The following is a 13,699-nucleotide window of genomic DNA, read 5'->3' as shown; positions in this document are numbered from 1 at the left end:
TAATAACTTATTTGTTTCATGCTAATTAAATATTAGAAACAAATATTTTAAAAATAATATTTAAGAAATACTTGCTTTTGATCTGAAATATTTAGTAAACATATAAATATTTCCTAAATATGTATGTAATATTTTGTGTTATCTGGGAATATCTCAGTGAATTTTATCAATTAGTTGAAAATCCCCCTTTATAAATGCTACAGTTGGAATGTCAGTTTTCCTATTCTCAAGTCGTGGTTCGCAAGAATCACTTAAGCAACATTTCTCAAAAGCAAAAAGCATTGATAAAAAAGATTCAAGGCATATTACAAACTTTGAATAAGTTAACATAATTAGGTGGAACAAACGATAAATAGAAATTTAGAAGTGAAACTTACCAACTAAAGGCACAGCTACGTACAAGCTTCCAATCCACGATGTGGCTGACTTGGATGCCCCGAATTCTTCCAAGAATTCGATATACAATAATCCAAAGCAACATGTTATACCGTCTGATACCAAATTAATAAAAAACGACGACATAACCACCAACCATCCCCATCCACCATCTGGTAACGCTAGATGATTTCCGTCCACAAAAATACTGATTGTCGATGTTAGAAACGATTCTCTTCCTTGTAATTTGCCTAGATTGTGACTCGCCCTTCTTTCGCCTTCAGATCTGGATACCGGCATGTAATGACCATGTCCGTTTTGACCATGGCTTGGTCCAGGTCCATGTGGTACCACCATGTCTTATAATTATGTCGGTTGCACTTTGCTCAAGCAGATCTGAAATAAAACGCCGAATATATAACAGGAAATTTTAAACTCTGAAGTGATAACTTGATCCACACTTGTTTTGTACAGATATGTAGTCTCATACGATTGATATAACATGGTTGAATCAAGAAATAGACAGTTATATAGAACCAATATAATCATTGATGGGGCTCTATTGAAACTTTATGATCAACGGCAATCACATGATTTACATTAGGTCCAGAAATTGATTTTGCTAAATAATGTCAATGAAATAAGTAGTCATAAAAACATCTCCTCCTGAGGGAAGACGAATGGCTTTTAACGAAAATATAAAAATCTACTTACTAACAACTCAAATATATTCATCCTTGATTTATGAACCATGATATTTATATAAAAAATATGTCCTTTAGTATGCTGATAGGACTATGATGGATAGTCATCATGTTCCAGTCAAAAAATTGTAAATGGAATGATACCTTTTCCCTTGATATTTCACAAATTTCATTTGCATGGTAGGTACTTACCGATAAAGTCTGAACACTCCTAGTTTGAATCACGCCCGTTTGAATTTCATTCTATTATATTTTTTCCCATGCCTGAAACATACCAAGTATCAAACTAAAATGTTCCACGCATGGCGCATATCACAAAACTAACTAAACTGAAATTAATATTACCAAAGATATCGAGATAAAGATGTAATTATAGCTTCTGATAACATTATAGAAAATTGATCTTAGTAATCTTAGGATCAATTCTAAGCCAGTTTATGTAATTTGTCATAAATATTTGCCACCGGAATTGAGTAGTACCTACACTTTTGCAAAAATGACGATATTCATTTTAGGTCCCATTCTGTTCAAATTCAACTAATCACTTCTTTAAATTTTAGTCAGCAATTAGCCGATTCTAATACACAGGCACACATTTACTTGTAAGAAATGTTTAAATATGTTTCTCTTGCAGTTGCATGTGCTTAAAAAATCAAATAAACCACCTCGAAATTTGAAAAGCTACTGTGTGCGGTCATAAAATGTTATTGTTAAGCGAATATAATAATGCAAAACAATGTTTCCTTTACAAGCCACACCAAAATATATGTGAAATTTAAAAATGAATGGTCGATAATTTGTAATTATTTTCACATAGTGTAGTAGTGAAATATACTTGAAACGACATACCATCCGAGCGTTGTTAAGAGCAAACGTGTATGAAATTTATGTTATTAAAGTTTTGCAAAAAATACTTTTGTCAACCTAATTATTTAGTTCTAGATGTGATTACACTTACCTTTGAACACTCACTTAAACTTACAGTTTTACAGTTATTTGCAAACAATTTCTGTCTTTATCCATTAATTCAAGTTCAATTAATTATTTGCAACATTACTTCATGATTTGTATAAAGCAAATCTGAATCAATGATAAAAATAGTACCATTTTGCTGCTACGATACGTTCACTATGAAGTTTATTAAACAAGTTCAAGAATTTTCAACAACAAAAATAGTCCACCATATTATCGAGGTGTATTTTGCTCCAAATTGACTATGCATGAAATATTACAACAAACAAAAATTTCGCACTAAAATGACGTACTAACAAGTGTGTTGGGAAATTGGCAATTTAATATTTTTTAATAAAAAGTGAATACATACTTTAAATCTTTTAATAATTTGTCTTAAATATAAACAACCAAATAGAGAACCTAAATAACTCATTCATATTTTGCATCGCATATTAAATATATGCAAAAGTACATTTTCTGAAGAACGTATTTCCCTCAAAATTTACAATATCAATTCAGAAAAAAAATTCCAAATAAGCGGACTTTATACAAAAGGAATTGACCAATTGTAAAAAAAAATTAGCATATAAAAAAAGGCGCTGATTAATAGATACAAGAAATTAAGGGCAAGAATCAACATTTTGATATTGTCACTTTGGCCAACATTTTAGTCAAACCATTTTTTATTATGACCTATTTTAACATATGCAAAAGTTAGAATATCACGCATTCACTGCGATAGAACTGAAGTGACCAAGAGAGCAGAAATTAACTGATTTAAGGGAAAACTTGGAAGAGTTTTAGAAAACAGAGACACAATTTAAAATTATAACAAAACCATCAAAAAACCATATTGACAATATCAGTGAAGTAAATTATGTTTGATCCATACTGAAAGCTAATGCGTAACTAAATGGTATAATTACAAAATGGCCGTTCAAAAATTTTTCATTTTACTTCTCTGCATCAAATTATACGAGACTTTTTTGGAACAAAATTAAGAAAAGTTCTAATGTTATACTCAATAAGCAAATGTTCCTTGAGCACATGTTGTTATTACATTTATTTCATTTTTCTTCGGAAATATTTATCATTGACATTTTGATAATGATGATTTAATTTTTTTCATATCTCAGAAAGTTTATGTCGTACAAGCGATAACAACTTGCTTTTATGTAAAGCGGCAAAACGTCGTTGTAATCTGTGCCATAAATTATCTACTAAAGTTATAAAACTCATAAAGCGTGACCTTTAAAAAATCATAGTTTGGTTTAATAACAGTTTTATCTTTTACTCTTTTTATATTGCTGTTACAATTTGCTTCAGCTGTGTATATGCGGTTTTCCAAAGAATCTAAAATCTTCTTAGACAGATCGTGACCATGAATGTAAAGTTTGCTATTTTCTCAACGACTACTGTTATAATTATTTATGTAGTCATTGGATTTTCTCTAACTACAATTAAATTTAAGAAAAAAGTTAATCCATATAAAATATAATTCAGGTTTAATTGACAGTTTATTGTCCATTCTGTATAGTAGCGTTTTAAAATATATAATCTGTTTAATAGTACATTTTTACAGGAAGCAAAAATTTTCTTTAGTGTTCAATTTATTCAACTATTTTTTTACTTTTTACAGCAAACTTTTTAATGAGAATGATATCCAAATTTGCAGGGACTCGCCGAGCCGAGAAAAAGAAGCTAGAAATGCGTTTATTAGTTTATATAGTAATCAGTATAAATAATAAACTTGTTTAAGATATTAAGGCCGCCTTTAACTGTTCTCAAATGTTCCTGGAATTTTGCATCATAATTATGATTAAGACTGAATAACTGAATACTTCTGTCAACTATATATCTTTATAACATTTGTTCGCATTTCTTGCATATAAAACTGGTTTTAATAGATATAAAGTTGTTTTCAAAAAAGAAGAAGACACTAAGATAGTTGAAGTATATCAGTTGTGTTTCGAACATGTTCACGGTAATAGTGTGATTTTTTTAAAAATGTGTATTGTTATTTCTATGTCCAACGCACCAAACATCAAACCTGGTAAACATCTTTATTTGAAGCAAAATATCGAAAAAAATTCTAGATTACATTTATCGTGGCCCGGGTTTTGCGATCTTTATGAAAGATAATATGCCATATTCATATAAATCTGAAAATGTATATAAATTTGATCAAACCACCGGCATTCTAAACAATCAGATGCATTTTGCGCTTCTATTTAAATGATGTAAACTTTTTCTCGTGGACAATACCACTTTATATTCTCTTTATATTTTATGAGTGGACATTATTGCTGTATAATCGACTTCTTTATGAAAAATTGCCATTGAAATATTGTCTTCATTGTTCAATTTTGTATATAAATGTTAGTTTTATACTGGCATTTATTTTTCTTTTCGTTGTTGTTATTAAAACATTACCTGTATTTTTTTATTCTTAGAAGAATACATGCTTTTCAGAAAATTGTCAGCAGTGTCGACTTTTTATGCAATAAATAGAGGATAAAAGTTTTATGTAGGGTTTATTTTTAAAATTTGAATTAGTAATATAAATATGTAAATATAACTTTAACTGAGATTTAATTAGATTTATATAAATAGAAATTAATGTCTAGAAAAAAAAACTACTCCAAAAGCAATCTATAGGAAGTGATAAATTCTTCGCTATCTGGAAAAAGTCGGATTCATGAGTAGGTATCCATTAAACAAATAATTGATTTTATGGAATTCGCGATAACGTACTGATTACCTTTCTCAGTTCGTGTGAAACAGTAAATGAAATATAAATTGAGTAATAAAAATAATATCCAGGATTAATGATATATGCAAGTAAACTGTATCATAATATCAAACAAGCAGTTATATTTGCATTCTTTGAAGCTGGTATGGGACTCATACACTCTATATATTTAAGTAGATCGATTATTGCAATCAACTAGAGAATCCAAAACAAGAACGAGATTAACCGATTTCCATAAATAGCTACTTACATTAATCGAATAGTTTCAGCTTCAGTTAGACGCACCACTTTTAACAACTTACTTGAAAAGTACAAACACGGGTTAAAAAATATAAATTAACTTTTATTTAATAGCTACAAAAATGGTCAATCAGCATATATTTATTAAAGCCCCGTTTCCGAAAATTTTCGTTTTTGGCACATACGGAATTAAACCAACTATTACACCAGACAATACCACCCACATTCCAGCTTGGTAGAACGACTGTTCGTATGTATTTGTAATGTCATACAGCAACCCTGAAAGATAAAGTAGACATATCTAAAGTACTTTAATGGAGATAATGAATTTTACCCTATTCAAAGTATTGCGTAATCTCCATTTAAACGTGTAAGTATCGCGTCATTTTGTCTTATCATCACCTACCTGCTATTGGAGGTCCAGCCAAGTTTCCTATACCTTGGCAGAGCAAAAACAACCCATAGGCCATGGTAAAATTATCAAGCGGTACTAAATCTGCTAATATCGAGGGTGTTAGTGTATTAACACTAGCAAAAGTGATGCCAAAAAATCCGCAAGAAATTAAAAGCATCACGTAATTATCTGTAAAGTACATCATGGCTGCACAGGTTACTCCACAACACATCAGGCAAATCGAATATACTTTAACGGCGTTCAACTTGTCGCCGATTATTCCAAAACCTAACTGAAAAAATATTGCAAATTTCCCATCCAACTGAAAACACGAGTAGATGAACTTACCATTCCCGCAATATTCGTAAACCCAATTAGAGATAAAGCAAAAGACGCCTCATTTTCTGTGTAACCAGATGAAGTCATGTGTACTGGTAAGTAAAAATATGGGACAACGAACCAAATGCACATAATTATTGTGGAAACTCCTAAAAGGAAAAAGTGCAACTCGTTGAAGAGCGAAAGGTTCGTGATGTCCTTTAACACATCGACGTAATCATCATACCATTCCTGAAAGCAACACAATGTTGCAAATTGATTTTATGAGATTGGATGATATTGAGAACCTCATCTTCGTCATCATCGTCCATCAACATAGAATTCTTGAGGATATCGGGACAACTGGATGCAGCCAGTTTGTATTTGTGGAGATTCAGCATTGCCCCTCTGTATCCCATCGAATGTTTGTTCAGACGGATGTTATGCAGATAGTTGTGTGAAAGAGAATCAGATCTATGGGACTTTGTCGAATTGCTGCGTACTAATGTTGGAATTATATTTCCAGACTGATGACGTTCATCTGGAACGGTCCCTTTATAATTAATATTATCGAAGTGTTTGGAACAACTTCTAAAATGGTTTTCCAGGTGAATTGATGTACTTTGTAGTAACAAATAATCTTCGAATAAAAATTTATAGATTGACCTAACATTGCTGAGATAAGGACATCATAATAAAATATGTTTGTTCCTTGGAAGCTCTATGTTCCTAGCGAAGCTAATTATTTGAAACCATTATTAATATGAAGGTGATTTTTTGTTGCCTCGATAAGAGCTGAAACATGCTGAATGGAATAATTTTGAGTTATGTTTGGCTAACAAGAAAATCAAACTTTTGCAGTCATATAGGTAAATGAAAAGCATGCAAAAGCATACTAATTTAAAGCGATATTGTTTATACGTTGTTATTTTATGTTTGAATTGAGTGTTTTTTACATATTTTTGCTATTGAGACTGCTGAGTGTGTGAATTTAAATTCACAATAATTGCTAGAAAATCACAGTTAATGTGGCGAATACATTTCCAACTTTCTTTCATTTGAGCGATGGTGTCTATGAGTAGCTGCAAATTTTACGAATTAATTTCTTTATAGACACTCAGGTAAAGCTGCAGGCAATTTATTCTAAAGCATAACAATACAACTTTTGTATGAATCAAGAATGCAAAGCCTGTATTGATTGTGAGAAAAGAAAACTTATAATTTTTTTCCTTAGAAAATAACGATTTGCTGAGAATGCTGTTACAATCACTATTGCGATCTCCAATTTTATGATAAGATCAAAATTACCTGTGTGCAAAAAAGTTGAGTGAAAATTTTAATTCTCCTTCAAACGCGCAGCTTTTCGCTTCGGTTTCGCTCCGACTTTCATTTTTACATCGTTCTCCTTAAAACTCGATTTCCGCTCAATGAGTTGAGACATCAGACTGGAGATTTCAGCACTCGATACAAAAAGCGTTAGTTTACAGGTGGTGTAAATTTGGTTCCATTCAAGCTACTGGTGCCAGCAGACCTAATTTTTAAACTTTGCAATGTCTTTCAGCTGTTTCTTATTTTTACATTGTACACTTCTAAATACGATTTAAATTTATTCATTTGAGACTACGAATAAAGATTTTAGTACTCGATATAGAATAGAATGGTGTGAATTTGGTTCGATTCAAGGCACAAGGTGCTGGTGCCATCCAAATGATTAGTTTGGAGGGTTTTTTACATCTAACACTTCTCCAATCTGACGATTTCGGGTCACCTGGATTATAAATCGAAATGAGGGTGTTAGTACTCAATACACAACGTCTTAGTTCATATGTAAATTTATTTTTATTCCAGAACCCGATGCCGCCAGAATTCATTTAAACTTTGGAATATTTTTGAGTTTTGGAATTTATTTCATTTTGAGATTGTACATTTCTAAATTCAATTTTCCCCAGTCTGTTGAAATATCGGAATGAGTATTTCAACACTAGATAGAGAAACTTTCTAATTTTTAAGCTTTGGAGTGTTTTTGGGCTATTTTTCTCCTCAATATCGAACACTCCAAATACGATTTCTCTGCAGTCAGATGAGACATCGAAATGAATGTTTCAGCACGAAAGCTTCAGTTTACATGCGGCACAAATTTCCTTCAATTCAAGGCACCGGTGCAATCAAATTCTCACCAAACAATTTTATCGGCGCTTAAAATCTTATTGTTCCTAGTTAAAAAAAAAACACTTTTTTGCATCGGTTTTACAATATTTTCTTCGAATTCTCCATCTTTTAATTTACCGAAGTGACTCAGTTGAACCCCTTTTACAAGTACTTTACTCTTTCAAGGAGTTGAGCTCATCTAATTTACAATGCAAGTGAAATGGATTTAATATTTTGCCTTGTCTTGAGTGCGACGACTTTTTACGTCCCAATTTCTGATCTGTTCATAGTAAAATATTAAATTCAATTACCTTCAAGGACAGCTTCTTTTATGTCGTTCGAAAAACTGACTGGACCTTTAACTGGATGCGTACCAGCATGAAGATCCATATCAGAAGCGCTCTTCAACGCTAAAGTTTTCGGCAAATTTTCAAAAACTGTTCCACGCAATTTGTTCTGTTCGCTCAGCTGTTTCAAAGCTTCCAAAGGTAGCTGCTAAGGATAGAAAATAAGCAATAACCATTATTAGACTTGGTTTACTTACAATGGTCTAAACAAATATCTTGCCTGTTTTTGTTTGGGTAGAAATGTTGGCAATTCTATCATTGAAGTGCAGCGGCGACCGGATGGTAACTTGGCTGCTTTTCCGTTTTCAAATTTGTACTTTTTCTTTGAAGGGGTAAGTCTTGGTTTTGGTGGCACATTTTCCGTTAGAGCCCTAAAACCCCCATTAACAAAATTCCCAGCATATCAAAATTAATTAAATAAATGTCCATACAATTTAAAAAAATCGACACGTATCTACTTTTACTAAAGATATATTTTTTCCTGATGAGATATTTCTAATCATACTATATAGGGAGTTTGGTAAGTAGATGCATTCCTTGTAGGAGGTGATAGTGCACGTAATATTGGATATATTTCTTTAATAGACCATATTCCGAAAATGCTTAGTCTCCGATCTACACCGTGTTAAAGTGTTACTTGATCTAAAAATAAATATTATTTTCAAGTTGCTTCAATTTGCAATGTGTTTGAGTAAAAAAAATTAAATCGATTTATTGTCCAGCGTAATCGGGTTTTTATTTGAAAAGTTATTCTATACTATTTATGGTCACTGATGGGAAAAAATTAATAATTGCTGTCATTTCGGGTATCCGAGTAACTTCTTTTGGCGTTTTTTTTGTAATAAAATTGATACAATCTAAGTGCACAAATTTCGTTTTTATACTAAACCCTACTTAATTACAACCCGATTAAGCTATACAAAAAATCGATTTTAATTGACTTACTCGAAAACGGGATGTTGGAGAAAAAAAGTCAAGAGACCTTTTCTCTGCCAAATTGAACAGGAATTTGAATCATCAGGTTTATTGCTTAAAAAATCAGTGGCGTAACATTTTTTTATTTAAAATTATCTTCAGTCCTGCCTGTGCCCACGCCACTGGAAAATCTAGAAACCAAATTTTGATCACAAAGCATGTACTGTTGTTAAAAGCCTAAGCCTGTAAAATTTCGTTTAAAAATTCCAAACGGTTTCCGCAATATTAATAAGTAACATTTTTTTTATTAAAAAGTCATCACTCCGTAGATCGGAAACTAAGCGTTTATTAACGAAATGTATCCAAAATTACTTGCACTATCAACACCTGCAAGAAATGCATCTACTTACCAAACACCCTGTATAGAATTGGATGCATATACAGTGTGTTTTAAGGAATACTAACTAACCCAAAAAAACTCCGTATTTATATGTTTATTCGATTTTTCTATTCTGAAACTTCAGCAACAGCTTCCTAATTTAACAGCTCTAAATTATTATTTAAATTTAAAAAATAAATTTTAAATTAAAGTATTTGCGGGCAATTGAAAGCAGAAAGTTTTACTGAAAATGTATGCAAGTTAAATGCCTTAAAATAATAGAATAAAAACGGTAAATGTTTGCAAAAACCACCAAGAATGAATACTGTTACTAAAACTTCCGTTTATCCAAATAAGGCCAGTTAAGAATACGTGCATTAAAAAAAAAATTCCTTCTTTCCAAAACAACGAATTAAAAAATATAGTGCTAATGAGACATAAAAAGTGATTCTCTAAAAAATATACAATTAATGTAAAACATTATGTACATTTCAAGCGCCCTTTTTAAATAAATAAACTTTCAATATTATAAATACTAAGCAATCTGTCCATTTTATTCTGTAACGTTTATATAATATACATATTGTTTTTTTCGCAAGTCCTTAATCTAATTTGTTGTTTAGCTGAGATTCTTTATTGAGTTCTTTTGTTTCTCTTTTTTGTTTGTTTGTTCTTTTCTTTTACGTTCCATTTTGCTTGAAAAGAGTAGAAATTGCGGATCTTAATTTATAATTTCTAACGGCGTTAGGGCTAGTGATGAAAAAATAATAAAATTTTATTAAACGCTCTGCATAATATATTTCGAGAAAATGAATCAACGAGAACAAAATGCATCAATTTTCCGAATTAAAAACATGAAAGCACTAAATTGAGCTGAATATTTCAGCAAAGATTTGTCAAGAAAACAAGCTATTTGGAATAATTTATTGCATTTTGGCATTTGTTTATTGCAAATCAAAAAGTAATTTTTAATCCCTTACCTCTGATCCTCTTTGATCCAATCAGGGTCCTTCATTAACAGACCGCTGATAATCATATTCGCACCCAAACCAGCCATGATGAGCATAGATCCCCTCCAGCCGTATTCTTTCGTCAGATATGTTATTAAGGGCGAATAAATAACAGTACCAAAACCAGTACCACTTGCTGCAATGCTCAAAGCTAATGTTCTTCGTTTTTCAAACCAGAAGGCAATGGAAACTACCGCTGTTACATAACAGAGGCAGAATCCAATGCCACCAATGAAACCGAAAGTAATATACAGCATCCAAATGCTCTTCACGTAAGCGCTAATTACAAAACCCGTGGTGCAGATTAGACTGCCGAGTATTGTCATATACTTGCATCCATATTTGTCTACCATTGCACTCCCGAGAGGACCAGCAAGCAGTGGTACCGATAAGAAAAGACTGCCGATGAAAGAAGTTGCGGAATTTGAGGCGTGAAATTCGTTGAGAAACTCCATGTTTAAGATTCCAAAAGTACTGCCGACTCCATCCGATACTAGATTGATGAAAAGGCAACTAAGAACCACTAACCACCCCCATCCGCCATCGGGAATTTTTGGTTTATGCTCCTCTACGTAGATGTTTATCTGTGATGAAAGTAGGGTTTCTTTGGTAGGCACTGATAGGTGATAGGCTCTTCTTAGAGACTCTCTACTGTGTTGATGGTCCTTCAAAGTGCCATTTTCCAGATAATCTGCGAGCAGTTCATCATCGGTACCTTGTATAAGTGGGACGCGATTGTTATCCATTTCGGCACTTGTTCACTTTCAGCTAATTCACTTCAGTTTAACCAACTATTTTCAATGAAAATGCCGACATCACTTTTTCTCGCATCAATTTCATAACCCATGTTTTAGAGTTAATTGAATTAACATCAGTTAACTTAAGTTAACAGTTAGGAGACACCTGTGAGATGAGAAATGTATTGTGTAGTCATTTTTGATAAGGCATTTTGTATCGAATGTTGGCCGTTTGATCGGTTATTTCTGCTAATCCCCCCAACGGGATTAATGAATCGGTCTTATCGACTTATTTGCTTTTGATAAGGTGATTACGCTATTATTTATATCGTAGTTCATTATTATTTATATCGTAGTTCATTGTAATAATGTCTGCAGGTTCGCTTCTATTTTTGGGTGGCGGTAATGAATAACTCACTGCTTAGGTGCGACATCAAAATTTACGTACGAAGCGTAATCGCTGGTTTTTTACAGTAAATTATTGGTGTTTTCGAAAAATGAATTTAAAAAAAACATAGTGACAGTTTTGGTTTCATGCAGTCGAAAAATGTGAAACGCGAACAAATTTTCAGTTTATTTATGTTTTCTTCACGTTGTCGATTTGTAATCATTAACAAAGTCAATGCAATTGTTACCATTTAAAATTGTTGACCCCTCACACATATTTGCTATATAATTACAAAATCTAACACTCTTTTAGAAGAAATAAATGAAACAAAGCTTATTTTAGTCTCTTTTAGTAAAACATTTTTCAATGTTATTGAGAAAACTGCTCAAGCAGCGGGCTTTAAAAATATTTTTTAACTTCCAGGAACTTTGAATTCTTACTCATAATTAAAAAACAAAGTATAAGAATAATGTACAAAAATTATTTTGTACAAATAAACAAAGTGGCATAGAAACAAATTTACATTTCAATTGCTTTGCGATCGAAGGAAATGAGTAACTCCGAAAATTCTGATGCTAATCTCTTCATATTTGCTTAATCCTTTCCCCAATTTTTGTTTCTAGCAATTCCATTTTTAGATTAGGAGATTTAATTGGATTAAATTCCTCAAAATGCTATTTAAATCACATATCGATTACGTACATTCTCTGATTTCACAAAATACCTAAGTTTAAAAGCAAATTCAATTTCATTATTTTATCAAATAACTGATAGAAAAAGTTTAACTATTGTTTTAATTAATATTGTAAATTATTTTAATTATTTATTTATTAGCTGGATAATGATTAGAAGAAGTTTATTAATTAATTAAATGAATTTGGTTTAATGAAACAATTTCATTACAGTTTTTCGTTCTGTTTTATATTTTCCCAAAGGTACCAAAGTGTACCTTTTTAAAGCAATTTTTGCAAAGAATTGTAAAGTGAATGCTTTACAATTCTAAAATCGATTAAAGTGTTGCAAAACTCTTGTAGATGCTGAAGCCGAAAGGCCAAATATTTTGATTATTGCCAAAGTAAATTTTATTAGAAAGAAAATAGGTTAGTTCATTATTAAATTCTAATCAAGTTAAAAATCAAGAAGTTAAATCAAGAAGCGCTGTGAGTGATGAGTTCTGATTTATGTTATGCAAAAGTAGCAAGAAAACAGTTTCCAAAATCTAAAACAATCAACGTTGACATTTAAAAACTTCGTTAGAATTTAAAAAAATATTTTTAATGCCCTTCTTAAGATCAGATAAAGTAAAGCAGCTAAACTCTTGTATCGAACTATTTAAATCTTTAAGTGGTCTTTTTAAAAATTCAACAGTAACATTTGCAATGCTGCTTGAAAGAGTTTTTACTTCTTTTTGTCTGCAATAAGATTGAATAGTCTACTTACCGGAATATAATTTTTCAAATTCTTATTAAACAGTCTTTTTACAATGAAATCTTATATGTTACTTCAGGAATATTCCTTTCAGGAAATGAAAATAAAAACGAGATAATTATTAGTTGAATCAATAAATATACATTTCACTACGGTTGTTAAATTAAGAGTTCGCTTTTTTATTATTTACCGATTTGATCGAATATTTAAATGCTGAGCCCTTCGATTCCTCATTATAAACTTTAAAGTTCAATTTTGTAACGTCTTCTTCATTCAGTGAAACTAAATCTAATTGTGCTTAGTGCGACAGTAATGATTATCAGGTTTCCATCCATCTTTTTGTGCAAAAAAGATTTGAGGTATATGTCGAAATGGATGAATAAATAAGATTAAAATTTAAATAAAATAAAAATTATATCAATCATTTACAATTGTAAATTGGAAGTTTTTTATCATTTGAAGTCAATCAATTTAAGATCGGACAAATTATATATCCTTAACATTGTCTAGCTTTCTCAAGCTCTGTGCATGTTTTTTTATATTATTATTTAAATAACATTTCAAATAGCTATTTTTTATATTTTCAACACTGCAGTGGCGTAAAACCGTC

General features: G+C 31.3%; 2 protein-coding genes across 4 annotated transcripts in view; both read right to left on the bottom strand.

Moving 5' to 3' along the window:
- Positions 1–5,304, bottom strand: part of LOC109537833 (monocarboxylate transporter 14) — a 13,160-nt gene extending 7,856 nt beyond the window's left edge. Inside the window, exons 1-3 of one of the 3 annotated variants that reach the window (XM_048663435.1) lie at positions 5,036–5,304; positions 1,272–1,343; positions 378–771 (exon numbers count right to left, since the gene is read on the bottom strand). In XM_048663435.1, the coding sequence (XP_048519392.1) occupies positions 378–732 (355 nt within the window). In that variant the 5' untranslated portion in view covers positions 733–771; positions 1,272–1,343; positions 5,036–5,304. Of the gene's footprint in view, positions 1–377; positions 772–1,271; positions 1,344–2,037; positions 2,364–5,035 lie in introns of those variants that run through there. The other 2 variants (XM_048663436.1, XM_048663437.1) reach the window with 2 other exon arrangements.
- LOC109537832 (monocarboxylate transporter 9) lies at positions 5,108–11,812 on the bottom strand. Its single transcript, XM_019904746.2, has 7 exons — positions 10,507–11,812; positions 8,453–8,603; positions 8,197–8,380; positions 6,046–6,278; positions 5,768–5,989; positions 5,432–5,711; positions 5,108–5,304 (listed from the first exon to the last, which is right to left on the bottom strand). The coding sequence occupies exons 1-7, from the start codon at positions 11,280–11,282 to the stop codon at positions 5,156–5,158; spliced, it is 1,995 nt and encodes a 664-aa protein (XP_019760305.2). The 5' UTR covers positions 11,283–11,812; the 3' UTR covers positions 5,108–5,155.
- Between the last annotated feature and the right edge of the window lie 1,887 nt (positions 11,813–13,699).

This window comes from Dendroctonus ponderosae, unplaced genomic scaffold (genome assembly GCF_020466585.1).
Source record: "Dendroctonus ponderosae isolate FM_Combo_2020 unplaced genomic scaffold, Dpon_F_20191213v2 Dpon_F_20191213_2, whole genome shotgun sequence".
In the NCBI taxonomy this organism is placed as follows: domain Eukaryota; kingdom Metazoa; phylum Arthropoda; class Insecta; order Coleoptera; family Curculionidae; genus Dendroctonus; species Dendroctonus ponderosae.
The sequence above is the reverse complement of the archived record's forward strand: the minus strand, read 5'-3'. Positions and strand labels throughout refer to the sequence as shown.